Raw genomic sequence first — 18,253 nt, forward strand, 5'->3', positions numbered from 1 at the left:
ACCTTCCAAGAAAAGGCTTTGAGTTTTGTGATACTTGGTTTTGTGTAGAGAACATCTTCTTTAGCCTTGAGTATATGTCTGGCAACCCATTTCCTGACTAAAATGTATACAGACTGTTAGGGAAATTTAATTCAGGAGCAAGAACATTCATGTTAGAGCAGGACGCCGATCTCTTGGTTATGGGTTCCAGCTTCTAGGTTCCGGTTTCCAGGTTCCGGCTTCTAGGTCAGATGATTCCTCCTGTCTCCTGGTAAAGAAGAAAACTTACAGACTCAAAAATGTCTAGCACATCGAACACTCTCGCCCTGCTAAAAGAAGGCCAATCGACAGCCAGTGCCGTGCGAAGGCTATCAGGGACCTAGAGCAAAAATAATTTATTTTATATCAAATATGCGTATTAATTTTTTTTAATACGAACCAGAAAATAAATTGTTTTCTTATCTTATATTTTAAAATTATTTTTAAGAAAAATTAATCTTATGAAAATTAATGACAAAAATTATATTTTGGTAACAACTGAAAATTGTATATACAAACTCAAATTATATGTAAGAAAATGTTTTCGACATTCAAAATAAAATATATACAATGAAATTAATATTCACAACAACTAAGTAGAAATGGTCATATTATTAAAAATTATTAAGAGATAATTATAGTTTTTATCATATTATCATATATTAATTATATGATTTATGAATATGAAGACTCCAAAATATACTAATGTGAGAGAGGGCTTGGGGCTAATGCTCCAAAATTGATAAGGTGAACACGGCTCTGTGGACAGCTCCCCGCGCAAATTACAAACCAAAGCACAGAGGCAATCAGATAAAGGCTCTAATCTTAAAATATCTGCAATCAACATCCATCTAGGGTTGAAATTTCCTATCGAAACTTCATTCACTTCAAATAAAAAAAATACTTTTTTCTCCATTCATCTCTACGCGGAATCTCTATGAGGATTTTACAGTTCGTGTGAGGATAGAAATAGAAACTACCCTCGAACCCAAGATTCCTCTTGGTAGAAAAAATATTGATCACATTAAAAACAATCAACAGAACCTCCCCCCCCTCCCCACTTCTCGGGAAAGCACCAGCAGGCCCATGATGTGGCGTACCAAATTTGGGGTTATTTGGAAAAACATCTATCCTCAATCAGCATACGACTTCGGCAAAAGTGACATAATGGGAAACCAGCCGGCAATTTTTGAAGAAAATCGAGTGTTTGCACAGTAAATGCCTAATCATGTCACTTAATGGGTTAGGGGAAACTATTAAAGCAAGATTTATCACACAAATCTAGCCTAGTAAATGTCTAATCAAACAGATTGAAATGGCAATGAAGACATGATCATTCAGCGAAACCCATCTATTCTTGCCTAAAGGCTTACCTCGCAGCTTGAGACAACGAGCTCCGAGTCTACAAACAGCCAAGATCTCTAAAGCAAGGAAAGACACGTGCGCTCTAGATACACAAAGTAGTTGGAACAAACTGAGAAATATAAAATCACAAGACCAAGATCATTATTGATAGACTCTCGATCTTTTCGACTTACTCACCCAATATCTAAAGTACTTCCTTCTGAATTGTTTTATCTTTTGTTTTGTTCTTTGTATTTATCATGTTCCTTGTCATTAATATTAAGTCACGTTCTTGCAAGCTATTTTAGAGATCCGCTCATAAAAAACTTTTCCACCATTTCCCTAATTTGATTCCGTTCACATTAAAATTATGATTGAGGGTTTAGCTCCCACAATCATTAAACTGAATTGTGTCTTTACTTTTAAGCTTAATACCAAATTTTAGATAACTTGAACTCTAATTAATCTTAGGTCAAAACTCTACAGCATCAGCTTGAAGAGAGCAAATAACCTGAAAAAATTGCCTTAATTTTCAGTTTCGTTGTTGATCTCCACACCAAAAACTATAATTATAAAACTTATCATAGCAGTATGCAGTTTACAACTTACAACACAATTAAAGAGATACTTATCTGTGTCTTATGTGCGTGGAGAAATTAAATCAAATATGAGAAAATATATATGATCTCTTACGAACTAATGAGGAAAAGTTTTGTTAGTTGACTGACTCGACACTACTAATTCATCTGATAAAGGATCTAGTCTGTGCATGCTTCTTGTGAAAAAACCCGGTAATTGAGGCACTGGTAAAGTAACTGTGTTGCTAGCGAGCATTAAGATGATAGTTGATAACATTGGACGGTCATTTGGATTATCTTGAACACATAAGAGTGCAATATGGATGCATCTAGTGACTTCATTACCCTGATAGTTTCTTCCAATTGCAGGATTCACCAGCTCTAATGGTGACCCCTTCCTCCAAAGCCTCCAAGCCTAACAAAATAAAAAAATCAAGAACCTTGGTCATGTGTTTATAGATGTTAGATTGATGGAACATGAGGACTTTATTAATTTATGCTCACATAAGTGACCAAATTTCCACAAGTACTAGTTTCATCCATCTTGTAAACGCCACTATTTTTCTTGCCGCTTATAATCTCAAGAACTAATACTCCGAAGCTGTAAATGTCAGATTTCATAGAGTATTGACCATGCATTGCGTACTCAGGAGACATGTAAGCACTGAAAACGTAAAACTTTGGTTAATAAAATATATGCCATAGAAAAACGGCTAACAAATTCTTTGTGTGTTTCAGCTATTATGAAACTTACTAGGTTCCAGCAACTCTGTGGGTATTGCCTTGAGTTTGCTCCATTCCAAAGATGGTTGACAATCCGAAATCTGAAATTTTTGGGATCATGTTGACATCTAAGAGAATGTTGCTGGCTTTGAGGTCACGATGAATGATTATCAGCTGTGAATCCTGATGAAGATATAAAATCCCTCGAGCAATCCCTCCAATGATCTTGTAACGCCGAGTCCAGTCTAGCTGACTTTGCTTTTCAAAGTCTACAAAATTCCATGTACGACCAATCAGTCTAAAGCTGAGGAAGAATCCTTCGAGTTTGAAAGAGAATCATACCGAATAAGAAGTAGTCAAGGCTTTTGTTGGGAACAAATTCATATATGAGAATCTTTTCTCCTCCTTCCATACAGAATCCAAGAAGCCTAACCAGATTCCTATGTTGAAGTTTTGACACAAGAACAGCCTCGTTCCTGAACTCTCTTGTGCCCTGCCCTGAATTTTTCGACAGTCGCTTCACAGCTACTTCAGTCCCATTTGGTAACTTACCCTATATAACATTGAATAAAACAAAATACCGTACGTTGGTTACTTTTATGACACCTATATTAACTTAGAAAACTGTAAAACAGAGACCTCCTTACCTTGTAAACCTCACCGAATCCACCTTCCCCGAGCTTATTAGTGCTTGAAAACTTATTTGTTGCAGCTTCAATTGTCTTAAAATCGTATTGAGATGAATCCTCAGTTGAAATATCACTATCAGCTGTAAAGCAAGGGTGTACTAGTTATGCTTATTATTTTCTTCTGCTAGAGAAAACTATAAAGAGATGGAACAAGTAACTAACTTTCAATCTCAGTTCTTTGGTATGATTTTCTCCTCCGGCATAGAACGAGACCTAGAACAAGCACTATTAAGATGGTAACAAGAATCGGAACGGTAATGGCCGCGACAATTCCAGCTGAAATTCCTTTGCTACTTTTTTCTAACAAATACAGAAAATAAATGTCAAATATTTCAATTGTGTTTTAACAGTAATTAATTTATCTGTGAAAATACTTACCATTGACGGTCGTGTTTTCATCTCCATCGCCTGCAGCTTGTGGCACATTCACAGGAGGAGGAGAAGAAACCACCGTAATGTTTTCAAAAGAAGCCTTAGAGTATGTATACAAATCCCAACGGAAAAAGCAGCTTCGCCCCATAACAACGCCTCCTCGCTTCTGACCACAGCATGACTGGTAGTCTCTTGCACTCTGTCGCAGACAATATTCACAATCACCAGATGAAAGATCCGGTGTGCACTGCATCAATGCATATATATCCTGGAAAGTTTCTAAGACTGCACTATTCGCTGTATAATAGTTATTACTAGAGGACGGCGTGCTTTTTGGTGTAGACGCTACATCAATCATACGAACTAATAAGTCTTCCCATATCTTCGTGAACTCTGTTAGATTTGAGGTTAGATCTCCAGTGTTTGTGAGAGTTACACGCGGATCCAGATTTGCAGAACTGGAGATAGATTTGTTGGAGTAATGGACAAGGCAAAGCGTGGGCTCACCTCGCCACCAATATGCTTCTGTTTGGTTAGGACAACTCTCCATCAAACCATCAGATGCGGTCTTGATACAATCAGAACAGTCCTCCAAAGTTGATCCTGGGATGCACATCCCTCTTGCGTAGACACGGTTTGGTTCCTGTCCGATCAAACCGTTGTAGAAGAAGCCGTCTTGATCTGTGACATTGGAAGGAAGAGAGGAGAGGATGAGTCGGCGATTTGCATCGTACGTGCCGTTGGATCTAAAATTCCCATTGTTCATACATGTTTGTGCTGAAACTGATGAACCACCAAAGCTTATGAGGACAAAACAGAGTATTATTGGAAACAAACTACTCGTCTTCATTTTTCTTAAGAGATTACAGCAAAACCAAAATCAGTCTTTTTAGTATTTACGCATCTATGTACGTGTCTTACCAGCTTATGGAATCTCCGAAATTTCTATTGTTGATATCGACGTGAATCATGCACATACGGTCATCAAAGCGAGTGTCAAAAGTCAGATTTTGAAAGTCAAAATTCAAAGTTAAAAGTCAAAAGTTTTTTTCTTTGTTCACACAATAATGTTGAAAGTTTCAAATGTGGACTCAGAGTACGACACGAAGTAATTACTATACAGCGAAGCAGTGGCAGCCTCCTGGCAGTGGTAGGTGGACCAAAAGTATTGGGATATTGGTTAGAAAAATAGGCCCACAAATTAACCTCTCTCTACCTTTAGAGAGAGTTTTCTCTCTAATCCTTGTTAACACTTTCCCATCTTTCAGAAGGATTTAGAGATTCTACCTTTTTGTTTGTGATATAATTCAATCTCTAGACCGATTTTTTGTTGTTGTGTGTTTCAAGCTATAATCGGGCAGTGCAGTGCATTCATGTTTTTTGTTCTTTCTATCAACAGTCCATCTAGAATAGATCAAGTGGTGGTCAGACTCAAGAGAACTTTTGTCTGGCTGGGTCTGATCTATATGAGAAAAAATATAGTCTATGGTCCTTGTTTCTTTTACTAACGCGTACACCCGACTATTCCTACTCTGAAGAATATGAGACCCGCTTGAATTAATAAAAGTTCGCTTAGGCGAGTTTCGGTTTCGATCTTTGATCGATTTCAAGTTTCCGCTATATTGGGTATATCTTCCCGACAATCCTTTAGATGTGTTATGAATAAACTTATATTAAAGGGATAATGATACATTCCAATAGGGGTGGGCACTTTACCCGATATCCGAAGTGGCACCCGAACCCGATCCGAAAAACCCGAACCGAAATCCGAACCGAAGTAGCAAAATATCCGAACAGGTATTGAATAAGGAGATATTGGATACCCGAACCCGAACGGATAATACCCGAACCCGAATGGATATCCGAAGATAACCGAACATATGTATAATTAACCTTATATTTCTAATTTACATCTCTCATTTTATATAAAATATTTATATTGATACTACACATACTTTAAGTTCATATGATATACATACAATTACGGAAAAAAATGATTTGTTACTCACTTAAAATGCATGTCAAGTTTTTTATTTCAAAAATTAACAAAAAGTTATATCCAAAATTAAAAAAAAAATAACTAAATTAATGTCTTTTTAGTTTTAAAATGTTATGTCCAAATCTATTAACCATTCAATCTATTAAAAATAAAAAATTAGTTAATTGAAAGTTATATTTTTAAATACAAGAAACTTGAGAAATGAAAATTTTAGTTTTTTTTTTCAAAACCTAAATATCCGAACCCGATCCGAAATAACCGAATCCGAACTAAAAATACCCGAACCCGACCCGAAGTACAGAAATACCCGAACGGGTTCTACACCTCTTTACCGAAATACCCGAAAATCCGAAATACCCGACCCGAACCCGAACGGGTACCCGAACGCCCACCCTACATTCCTATATACTAGGGATTTATACTAATCTACATATTCCTATTCCTAGTTAGCTTATTCGATTCCTCTTGTATATATACTCTCTTTGGTTGATGAATAAACACACACTTCATATTACATTTTATGGTATCAGAGCTAAAGATCTCATATACCTAATTTTTTTCTGTTGATCTTCTTCTATACTACTACTACGGTTCATCAACCACCATGGCTGACATACCTACGTCAGCCTCCACTACTACTAATACTAGTTATACGCAGGCTACCTCCGGAAACTCATCTCCTTACTATCTCCATCCATCTGACAATCCAGGAGCTCTTATTACATCGGTTCTTCTTACGCATGAGAACTATACTGAATGGTCTACCGAACTTCGCAATTCCTTGCAAGCCAAGCAGAAAACAGGTTTCATTGATGGCACAATACCAAAACCAGAAGATGACCCTGAATTATCGCGATGGCTCGCTGCAAATTCGATGATTGTTGGATGGATCCGTACGTCAATTGATTCCAAGATTCGATCAACAATTACTCCTGTCCCTGAAGCACAAAAGCTTTGAGAATCTTTATGCTTCCGCTTCTCAGTCAAAAACGACAAACGTCTACATCAACTACAAGATGAAATCACCAACTGCAAACAGAACGGCAAACAGTTCTCGACTACTATGGTCGACTTACTAAGCTATGGGAAGAATTGCAGAATATGAAAACAACTTGTCCATGTACTTGTGTGGCTGCTGATGACATAGAAAAAGAAAGAGAAGACGCTAAGGTTCATAAATTCCTGTTCGGCCTGGACGACTCCAGATTTTCTAATATATGATCTCGTATTACTGATCTTAACATTGTTTACTCTCGAGTTATTCGTGAAGAACAAAACATGGCTTCTATTCGGTCTAAGGAGCAACGAATAGAAGCTTTAGGATTTTCTGTTAAAACAGAGTCTTCCCAAAACTTAACTCTTTCTACAACAGATGCTACTCCACCAAGATCAAGAGATCAGAACAGGTCATGACATAACAGAGTGTTTCTTAGTCCATGGATATCCCGAGTGGTTCCTTGAGCAACAACGGCTCATCTTCTTCTCGCGGTGGTCGAGGTGGTTGATCAAATAACAATCATGGACGTGGACGTGGGAGAGCGAATGCAAGGCAAAGCAACTCTCAATTCAACTCGGATCAAATCACATCGTTGATCTCTCTTCTACAAACTCAACAAAGCAATCTATCATCATAATGTTTGTCGGGTAAAACTACACTTACTGATGTGATTATTGATACAGGGGCATCACACCATATGACGGGTGATCTCTCATTACTACACGATGTCTATGATAGTCCATCCTCCTCCGTCACGTTTCCTAATGGCCGAGATTCCTATGCTACTAAACAAGGAACTTTGCGTCTTAGCAAAGATTACATGCTCCGCGACGTCCTCTTTGTTCCTGATTTTCATTGCACACTTATCTCAGTATCCAAAATATTACGTCAAACTGGATGCATATCAATATTCACTGATATATTGTGTGTTTTACAGGACCGTTTTTCGAGGATTCTGATTGGAGCAGGGAGGAATGTGAGGGGGTTTACTATTTTACTGGGGTTAAGGTTGCACGCAGTCATGGAGCTTCAAAGTCGAAAACCTCTACTTCAACTCTGTGGCATCGTCGACTTGGCCACCCTTCTTATAAAGTTTTATCTACTCTACCGGTGTTTAAGGATTTTAAGATAGATTTTAGAGATTCTCAATGCGATATCTGTTTTAAAGCTAAGCAAACTCATCAAGTGTTTCCAGATAGTTCTATTAAAGCTGATTTTCCTTTTGCATTGATTCACTGTGATGTTTGGGGTCCGTACCGTACCTTCCTCTTGTGGGGCTGTTTATTTTCTCACCATAGTAGATGACTACTCTCGCGCGGTATGGACATACCTGATGCTCAAGAAGTCAGAAGTTGCCTCATTACTTCGCAACTTTTGTGCTATGAGTGATCGTCAATTTGGACAGAAAGTAAAGGCAATACGTACAGATAACGGAACCGAATTCATGACTCTTGCCTCCTATTTCCGAGAAACCCAGTATCGAACATCAGACTTCCTGCACATATACGCCGCAACAAAACGGTCGAGTGGAAAGAAAACACAGACATATTTTGAATGTGGCCCGCGCTTGTCTGTTCCAGTCTAACTTACCTATTGAGTTTTGGGGAGAGAGTATATTGGCTGCAGCTCACATGATCAATCGGACACCATCGAATGTTCTGAATGGTAAAACTCCATACGAACTTCTCCACGGTCGTTCTCCTATATTTGAACAACTACGTGTGTTTGGCTGTCTCTGCTATGCTCACCAAAGACCAAGAGACAGAGATAAATTTGCTACTCAAAGTCGTAAGTGCCTATTTGTTGGTTACCCCTTTGGCAAGAAATCTTGGCGCCTATACGATTTAGAAACAAACGAGTTCATCATCAGCCAGGATGTCGTATTTTTTGAGGACCAGTTTCCCGGGGTCAAAACCTCTGTCTCTGTTACACCACCGGTTCTCCATACTGACCTTCCTATGGATGACTGGCTGCTACCTTCCGATACCTCGAATCATCAACATGAATCGATAAACCCTATACCTACCATACCTACCCCTGATCCTAGTGTAAACCCTACTCCTACTACACATGTCTCCGAAGTTCCTATTACACCTACATCGACCATATCTACAGATACTGAGCTACCAGCAGTTGAGCCGATAGTACAATGTACGTCTGAGACACCTGCTCCTGCACCATTACCTGCACCATCACAGTCTCCTCCTACATCACCTCCGACATCACGAGGCATTGAACCACCTAACTCAGGTTCTCCGGGTCTACTGGATCTTCTTGGTCGAGGCCATCGAACTAAGAAACCCTCTGTTCTTTTGAAGAACTTTCTCACTAATTCTGCGACCACGAACCCCTCTCACATTCACGCTCCACAAAATCAGAGTTCTTCGTCGATGGTCTCAGGTAAGACGTTGTATCCCATTGCCGATTATTCTTCTACCTCTGTCTTTAATGCTAAACACCAGGCTTTTCTAGCAAGGATTACTACAGATTATGTACCGAAAAATTACAAGGAAGCAGTTAATGATCCACGCTTTAATGGAGCAATGAAAACAGAGGTAACGGAGTTGGAAGAAAACCACACTTGGGATATTACAGCATTACCACCCGGGAAGAAGGCAATCGGTTGTGGCTGGATCTATACAAATAAATACAATGCTGACGATACAGTTGAACGACCTAAGGCGCGGCTAGTAGCTCGTGGAAACCGCCAGAAAGAGGGTCTTGATTACAAAGATACGTTCGCTCCTGTCGCAAAGATGAACACTGTAAGGTTTCTTCTCAAACTCGCAGCTGCTAAGCGATGGGAGATCCATCAGATGGACATCCATAATGCGTTTCTACATGGTGATCTTGAGGAAGAAATTTATATGCAACTTCCTCCTGGTTTTAAAACAGATGATCCTTCCAAAGTTTGCCGACTACGGAAGTCACTATATGGTCTCAAACAATCTCCACGCTGCTGGTTTGCAAAACTCAGTAACGCTCTGAAATCTTTTGGCTTTGTTCAAAGCTATGAGGATTATTCTCTATTCTCTTTCATTGAAGCCAATATATGCCTTCACATCTTGGTCTATGTGGACGATTTCATTATTGCAGGCAATGACATCTCCACTATTCACAGATTCAAGAATTATTTACACAAATGCTTCAAGATGAAGGACTTGGGCAAATTGAAATATTTTCTAGGATTGGAGATTGCACGTGGTCCTGAAGGCATATTTGTGTCTCAGAGAAAGTATGCCCTCAATATAATTACTGAATGTGGACTACTTGCTGCAAAACCGGCGCCTGTTCCTACGGAACTGAACCAGAAATTAGCTCTTGCAAAGGGTACAAGACTACATGATCCTGGCAAATACCGACGCTTGGTTGGCCGCTTGATTTACCTTACGTTCACACGTCCTGAACTTAACTACATTGTCCACATTTTATCTCAATTCATGCATAAACCTGTTGAGGAGCACTGGACAGCGGCCTTACGAGTGATTCGCTCTTTGAAAGGTTGTCCCGACCAGGGCATTATGCTCTCTTCTGACACTAACTTGAGTCTAACGGCATATTCTGATTCTGACTGGTCTGCGTGCCCTTTAACACGACGGTATCTTAGTGCTTATGTGGTTCTCCTAGGCGATTCACTTGTTTCTTGGAAGACAAAGAAGCAATGCACGGTGTCGCGATCTTCAGCTGAGGCAGAGTATCGATCGATGGCTGACACAACATGCGAGTTAAAGTGGCTTAAACTTCTTCTACTGCCCTTCAGGTTCACTCATACTCAGCCTACGAGACTCTTCTGTGACAGTCAGTCTGCGATTCATATAGCAAAGAACCCAGTCTTTCATGAACGAACAAAACATGTGGAAAATGACTGCTATTTCGTTCGTGCAGTTCGTGATAAGCTCATTACTACCGACCACATTCGCGATATGTCATTACCAACTTGAGAGGGGGGGGGGGGTAAAGGGATAATGATACATTCCTATATACTAGGGATTTATACTAATCTACATATTCCTATTCCTAGTTAGCTTACTCGATTCCTCTTGTATATATACTCTCTTTGGTTGATGAATAAACACACACTTCATATTGTATTTTATATATCTCCGCTTCAAATCTGATGGGTTTTGATTTTTTGAAGCCTTCATATCCCAGTTGTCTCCTTTGATTTTCATCTTCTCCTATGGTCATCCTCATCCTCTATTTCCTCATGAAATCAATCTTTGCTGTTATAAGTCTTGGCAAAATGTTCAGAAGGGATACAGTTTTGAGTTTTGCAGATTAGCTTTTTCGATTTGATTCGTCTTAAGAAAAGCTAAGGCTTGCTTTAGTAATTGTTTTGGCAATAGTTAACTCTAAATCGACTGAAGCTATTTGCAGTTTTCATATCCAGAGGAAGAGACTGAGGATTATGGAAGACATATGTGCAAAGGAAAGTACTGGTTTCAGTTTCCATTGATGAAGTGTTTGCCGATCTACGACGAAGAGAAGACATACATAAAGAGGATTACTCGAATGTTATTTTATTTAAACTATTAAAAAAATCCGATATTTTATCTGAGTAACTCGAATTACCCGATATTTAAACTGAAAATCCTAAATTACCTTATATTTTATCTATAGATCCAGAATTACCAAGAACCCAGAATCAAACCAAAACCAAATTAGAACCAATTGTTTTTGGATATTTGTCGGTTCTCAACTTTTTTACTGAACCAAACCAAAAACCGAAATAACCTAACTTAACCCAAACTAAACATTGTAAATACATGAACAGTTCCTAAATTTCTAGAACCAAAAAGAAAAAATCCAAACCAAAATCGAATGTTGAGGAATAATAATGCATCTCCATTTAAATGGTGTGAAGAAAACATTCTTTTTTGTTACAAATTATTTAAGTCATTTTACTAGGGGTACATATACAGTTTATAGACTAATTATGATATAACCACTCTTTTCATATTTGATCGAGATCCACGGTAGAACTGGTAAACCCATTGGTCGTATATAATCCAGCCATGCCATTGTTCTTCATACATAATTCTATCAGAGATTCTACAACCTCATACGTTTCCATAAAATTTGGATTTAAGGAAAACCTATTAATTATAAAATGTATAAAATCCAAAATTTTGTCATTAAAATCCAAAAGTTTGTCATTAAGCTTCTTATATACTTAATAATAATACATAAAATTGAATAAACTATTTGATTTGTCATATAGAGTAAATACAATGTTTTTTTAACGCATTTTAGTTTATAGGAATGATCAATAGCTTCAATACTACTACAGTTTTAATATAGATTATTTATTTTGTTTAAAAACATTTTATGGTTTTATGTTTGTTAATAAAATTAAACTGATGATTGCTTAAATTAAATTAATGAATATGTGTATTCTAAAAAAAAAGAATAGTTTCTGTTGTTGATTTACAAATCGTATATATAATATATTCTAACAATCAACTTCCTTTAAAATGAATTTGAAAATCACTAAAATCTTAATCAAGTAAATGAATATAATTAGCATATCAACAATATATTTTCTTTGCTTTCAAACTGATTGTTAAATGTACTCAATATCAGCATTAAATTTTTTAATTTTAACAACTATGATTTCAATATTTTATTTGAATGAAAGGTTTCCAATATTAACATACGTTAATGAGCAAAAAGTAGTTTCTCTTTTAATAAAAGTATTGAAATAGACTTACGATACATGTTAGATTCATATAATGTTGTGATGAATAACCCATACTTGGTAGTGGGATTCAATATTCACGTTTTGGTTTTGCGATTTTCATTCACAGTTTGGTTTTGGGATTAATAAGTGACGTGTTCATATGAAATGTTTTAATAAAATGGAACTATGAATAATCCAGGCTGCATCAAATGATGTGTTGAGTTTAAATGAGATCAGTAAAATTAGCTAATGAATAGGTCCAACAATCTTGTTTAAGTAGATTTTTAGAATAGTTCTCTTATAATGGTATAGACTAGATGAATACATGTGTGTACACACATGAGTTTTTATTAAAATATATTTTATAATTTCATATATATGGGTTTAAAAAAACAAAAATTTCATTTTTTTTAAACATGTAATTTCATATGTTAATAAGTTGATGAATAATTGTTTTTTGATAACAAAGTCTAGCATTTATTTGACTATTAATTATTTTTAGAGAAATTGTTTAAATACTTTACACTGGTTACCATTTTCAAAAATACACATAATCAAAAAAATCAAAATATCTGAGTTTAGTGTTTAGTGATTATTTTTAGGGTTATCCGTTTATTATTTAGGGAGTGGGGTTAAGTTTATAATCTTATAGAAATGTTTCCTAAATTATTATTGAATATTTATAAATGATTTATGAGAGTTAATTTAGTTTTTCTATAACAAATTTATGGTATTTATGAAAACGATTATCCTTTAAGATTAAACTAGAATTTGACCCGTACGTCCGTGCGGATATTTTTTCATTTTATAAATATATTTTATATTTTTAAAAATTATTTAAATATATAATTTCTATTTTACTGTTCTATATTGTTTATATTTATTATTCGGACTTATTAATATATAGTGATTTGTTTAATTTATTTTACTTTGTTATTAACTTTTAAGTACTTACGAACATAAATTCTAGTTAAATACAATAAAATATCAATCTGCAATAATCAAATAGAGAACATCTTTCAAAATCTGTTTTTTCTTTAATTTATACGTTTTGCATATAATATATTTTTGAAATTTATTTATTTCTATTATAGAAAATATATATGTTTAATATAATATATATTTATATTTTGTGTTTAAGAAAAGAATGGTTTTTTTTTTGGTATTTTACGCGATTTATAAGTAAAAAGAATGTTTTTTTTAATAATATAGCATTATTATTTTGTAAATTTTATACATAGTATCATCTATCACATTATTTTAGCAATTTTATTGATATAAGATAGTTTTTTGAATGTTATGATATTACATTTTATTTTTTAATTAAGATTTAAAAATATTAGATTATTTTAAGTTTACAACATATATAGTTTGTTTTTCATAGTGCATTTTAAACTGTTATTCTGTATTCTTTTGTAAAATTTGAAAAATTATCATTTTGAGTTTGAATATTTATTTTCAAAATTTTATATTTTTCAAAAATAATTAGGAATATACATTTTTGAGTTTGGAATATTACATGAATTTTGAATTTATTCTTGTTACTACATTAATAAATTATTTTCTAGCTGTTTTTTAAAATTTTTGGTAGTATTTTATAAATTTTTCTCAACTGATTTTGTATTAAATAAAATTAAAATTCACAATTTTCTAATAATATATTTCTTAAATAGTATATGAACTAAAGGTTATTATATACTATTATTTTTTATATAAACATTTTTAAACAATATATTGTTGAGAGTTTCAAAATAAATAAAAAGGTAATATATAGTTGTAATTAAAAAAATAAAACTCAAATTTATAGTTAGTTTATTATTTATGTAGATGTGGGAACCGAAATTTGCATTGTCGATTTTCGTCAAAATAAGGAAAGTCAAGAAACCCTAACTTTTTCTGAGGTCCCGGATTCCTGTGAGAGCTAATAGCAAATGACCAAATAAATGCGGAAAATATGAAAAGACAATAAATGAGTTTAGAAAAAGTTGATCTTATTTCAAATATGCGTAAAGGCATTGCGATCATTACAAAAGATGATAAAAGCTTTAGCTGCAAGACCTGTCAGCGAGTTACATAGTTCTAGCAACCTAAAACCTAGTTGAGTCGCAACTCGATAACAAAAGACGAAAAAGTCACGAAAAAGTTTTGATTTGATTTCGGACTGAACCTTATGAAAGGCTGCCTACATACCCCTTTCGAGGATCAAGCCGAACGTAGTTCGATTGAAAGAGTAGAACAAGAGATCGAACTGCCTGGGCAAATTCGTCTAGTAATCGAGCGCCAGTCATAGAAACATAATATGCCGAGAACAGTGCCTAAAATTTCTAAGTGCATAGAGTTCTAAGAGTAAAAAGAATTGTATCCTCCTGCATCTTCAGCCACGACATCCTTATATACTCCTCCTAGAAGCGGTTTGCTATTTCCCTTTATGCACTCGGTCAAGTTTATCGTTTCGCAAAAATATTCCATTTTTCTTCGATCTTCATATTTATCTTTGGAAACTTCACATTTATCTTCCGAACTTAACATTTATCTTCTCCTACGGAATAGAAGATAAACCGTCATAACGATTGGGCTCGATTTCGTATAAAATCGTAAGTGGGCTTCTAACCGCGTTTTGGACCCTTTCGGACCATTTTCCGACTTAAGTGTTTTTACGATTTATCGAAAGAGCGCTTCTGAAACGACGTCAATTCGGAAGTTAGTTCGAATTTTCTCGTATAGTGGACGCAGTTAGAGGTGTTTAGTTAACCGTTGCCGTTTTATAGATCAACTCGAACTTCTTACGAGAAAATTAGTTCTCACGGTTTTTAAATCGTAAAGTTCCAACGGTGACTCCGATCGAGACGAAACAAGAGCATGTTCGATCCAATCCCGCATGAGGGTGCTACGTGGATGGGACGAAGGTATGTTAGTTGATCCGACTCGCCGAACTGGTAAGATGGATGACTTGCTCGATCCAACTCGCCCTTCGGCGAGCTGGATGGGTCAGACAAGACCGTAAAGGTCTGACTGGAAAACACAGATTGTAAGAATCTCAACTCCAGGACGAACTACGAAAGGCTTGATCCTGTCGACAAGGGTTTGTAGGCAGCCTTCACAAGGCGCAGCCCAAATCTTATCGCACTCTACTTTTAGTAGAGTGAACATACCACTTCCAACCATTAATTCCACCTAACTTACCTGACCTTCTTAACCGATCCCAAGAAAATCGCAAAAATTCTATCAATTTGGAGGGCAAACTGTTGGGGTCAAAATCGGTCACGACAGAATCAATGTCGAAAAGTTCTCATGAAAAATGTCTTGTCTTTAAAAAGAAAGAAATAATAGTTAAAAAATAGCGGAAAAACCAAAATCGAGTTTCGTAACAACTCCGAAACGGATTCACATGATAAGTCTTCGAGAATGGTTACTCCGGGCCTTGGACAAACAGATCCCGAACAGCGAAACATCCATCGTCCAACAGGCCAAAGCGGCGAGTTGGACCGAACACACAGTCCGAGGCCCGGAGTAACCTTTCTCGAAGACTTATCGTGTGAATCCTTTTCGAAGTTGTTACAAAACTCGATTTAGGTTTTACCACTTCTCTTTTCTTTTGAATTTTATCTTTTTTTTCAAAGAAGACACTTCTTCGGAAGTTTCAGACATTGATTGCGCCGTGACCGATTTTGACCCCAACAGTTAGTCCCCCAGCTCGCTAGAATTTTTGCGATGTTCTTGCAAGCAGTTAGGCAAGTAAGGTAAGTTAGGCGGAATTAATGGTTGGAAGTAGTCTGTTAACTCTACTAAGAGTGGAGTGCGATTAGATTAAGGCTGCACCTTGTGAAGGCTGCCTACGCACCCTTGTCGAAGGGATCAATCCTTTTGTAGTTCGTCCTGGAGTTGAGATTCTTAAGACTTGTTTTCCAGTGAGACATTCACGGTCCAGTTTATATGTCAGGTAGAGGTTATCAGGCATGTTGCTGCCGATGGCATTTTATATTAGTGTAGAGGGAAGACTACGAGTTGTCATCTTGTAATCTAACTCTTTGTGAACTGCTATATCCATGATCTATTTTGAGAGTTTTCCGTAGTGCGTAAACTTGGGGATTTCTGAAGACGCTCGAATATTAGCCAAGAGACAAATCTTGGGATCTCGTAACATGGTGTTTGATACTATGCCTAGAGATGTTAGAGACCAGTGTGCTGGGTTTAGGGAAAGACCAAGGTTTAATCACGGCTTTAGGGGGTGCAATGACTACTTCGACTTACGTTTCTCGTATCGTTGTCGGCCTAAGTTTCACGTATCCTTTTCGACATGATTCCGTCCCGCTTTAAAGTCCGCGATATGTTCTCGGCAAACATGACTTGTATGGTAGGTGTTGGGGTCAAAATAGGTCACGACGGAATCAATGCAAAAGTTCTCATGAAAAATGTTGCTCTTTAAAAAGAAAGAAATAATAGTTAAAAAATAGCGGGAAAACCGAAAGCAAGTTTCGTAACCACTCCGAAAAGGATTCACACGATAAGTCTTCGAGAAAGGTTACTACGGGCCTTGGACAAACAGACCCCAAACAGCTAAACAACCATCGTCCAACTCGCGGAACGGGCGAGTTGGATAGAGCAAGCTGTCTAACTCGCCCGTTCGGCGAGTCGGATCAACTAGCCTGCCTTCGTCCCATCCTCGTAGCTCCCGCCTTCGGGATTGAATAGAACCTGCTCTTGTTTTGTCTCGATCGGCATAACCATTGGAATTTACGATTTAAAAACCGTAAGAACTTGTTTTCTCGGAATTGATCATATAAAATGGCAACGGTTAACTAAACACCTCGTATTGACTCCACTATGCTAGAAAATTCGAACTTACTTCGGAATCGATGTCGTTTCAGAAGTGCTCTTTCGATATATAGTAAAAACGCTTAAGTCGGAAATTATCCCAAAAGGGTCCAAAACGCGGCTAGAAGCCCACTTCAGATTTTATACGAAATCAAGCCCAATCGATATGACGGTTTTTATCTTCTATTTCGCAGGAGAAGATAAATGTCAAGTTCGGAAGATAAATGTGAAGTTTCCAAAGATAAATATGAAGATCAAATAAAAATGGAATATTTCCGCGAAGCGATAAACTCGGCCGAGGGAAAAAAGGGAAAGAGTAAACCGACTCTAGAAGGCACTGTGCCTGTAGGCCAACGCTTACGCAAACGCCACAGTTCTTGAGAAAATAAAAAACCGAGCCGCGACTTTTCGCCAAAGAAAGGGCAACGAAACGAACTCGCGATTTTTTTGTCTAAACATAAAGGGAAACGGTAAATTTTATCGACCCCCATAAGATTTGGCTCATGACCGAGCTAAACAAGTCTCAACGCGTAAGGGTTTTACCAAAAGACGTTTTCCAAAAGCTTTTCGGAAAAATAAAACTTGATGTCCCCAAAACCGCGGAAAAACCCTAGGTTAATCGCGGAAAAAGGAAACATAGCAAATCGGGTATATAACTCACCGATGTACTTCTTCCAAATGACTTTTGGAGAAACGAAGTTGATTTTAATAGAATTACTCGAAACCTAAAACGGCTGACGAAGACTAAATAAAGCAAAACGGGAGATTGTATCCCCACCGCTAAAACGTTTTTTGAAACCTAAGATTTCGTAAGAATTCAAGTATCACTTCTATAGCAACAAAATTCTGCGAGTTCTCGATGTTTGTAAACTAAATCTTACTTCGGAAAAACTACTCAATACTCCCTCGGATCGATCCTAGGGAAATGAGGAAATTTCCAATGAAGTTTGACTGCAATAATAACTCGTCAACGCCAAAGTTTCTGATACTTGAACCCAGAAACTAAAGTTTCGGAAGAGCCGCAAAACATGACTTTTC

The 18,253-nt window shown here is 36.7% G+C and overlaps 1 protein-coding gene across 1 annotated transcript; it reads right to left on the minus strand.

The window, feature by feature from the left end:
* Window positions 1-1,926: 1,926 nt before the first annotated feature.
* Window positions 1,927-4,659, minus strand: LOC106421046 (cysteine-rich receptor-like protein kinase 11). Its single transcript, XM_013861899.3, has 7 exons — window positions 3,731-4,659; window positions 3,515-3,652; window positions 3,311-3,432; window positions 3,006-3,216; window positions 2,695-2,932; window positions 2,445-2,604; window positions 1,927-2,355 (listed from the first exon to the last, which is right to left on the minus strand). The coding sequence occupies exons 1-7, from the start codon at window positions 4,572-4,574 to the stop codon at window positions 2,059-2,061; spliced, it is 2,010 nt and encodes a 669-aa protein (XP_013717353.1). The 5' UTR covers window positions 4,575-4,659; the 3' UTR covers window positions 1,927-2,058.
* Between the last annotated feature and the right edge of the window lie 13,594 nt (window positions 4,660-18,253).

Source organism: Brassica napus, chromosome A9 (assembly GCF_020379485.1).
Source record: "Brassica napus cultivar Da-Ae chromosome A9, Da-Ae, whole genome shotgun sequence".
Lineage (NCBI taxonomy): Eukaryota > Viridiplantae > Streptophyta > Magnoliopsida > Brassicales > Brassicaceae > Brassica > Brassica napus.

Excerpts from the sequence above, each read along its gene's own strand:
- LOC106421046 (XM_013861899.3), bottom strand. The coding sequence starts at position 4,574 with ATGAAGACGAGTAGTTTGTTTCCAATAATACTCTGTTTTGTCCTCATA. Across the intron at positions 3,433-3,514 it reads CCAAAGAACTGAGATTGAAA|CTGATAGTGATATTTCAACT; the intron begins GTTAGTTACTTG and ends CTTGCTTTACAG. Across the intron at positions 2,356-2,444 it reads GTGGAAATTTGGTCACTTAT|GCTTGGAGGCTTTGGAGGAA; the intron begins GTGAGCATAAAT and ends TTATTTTGTTAG.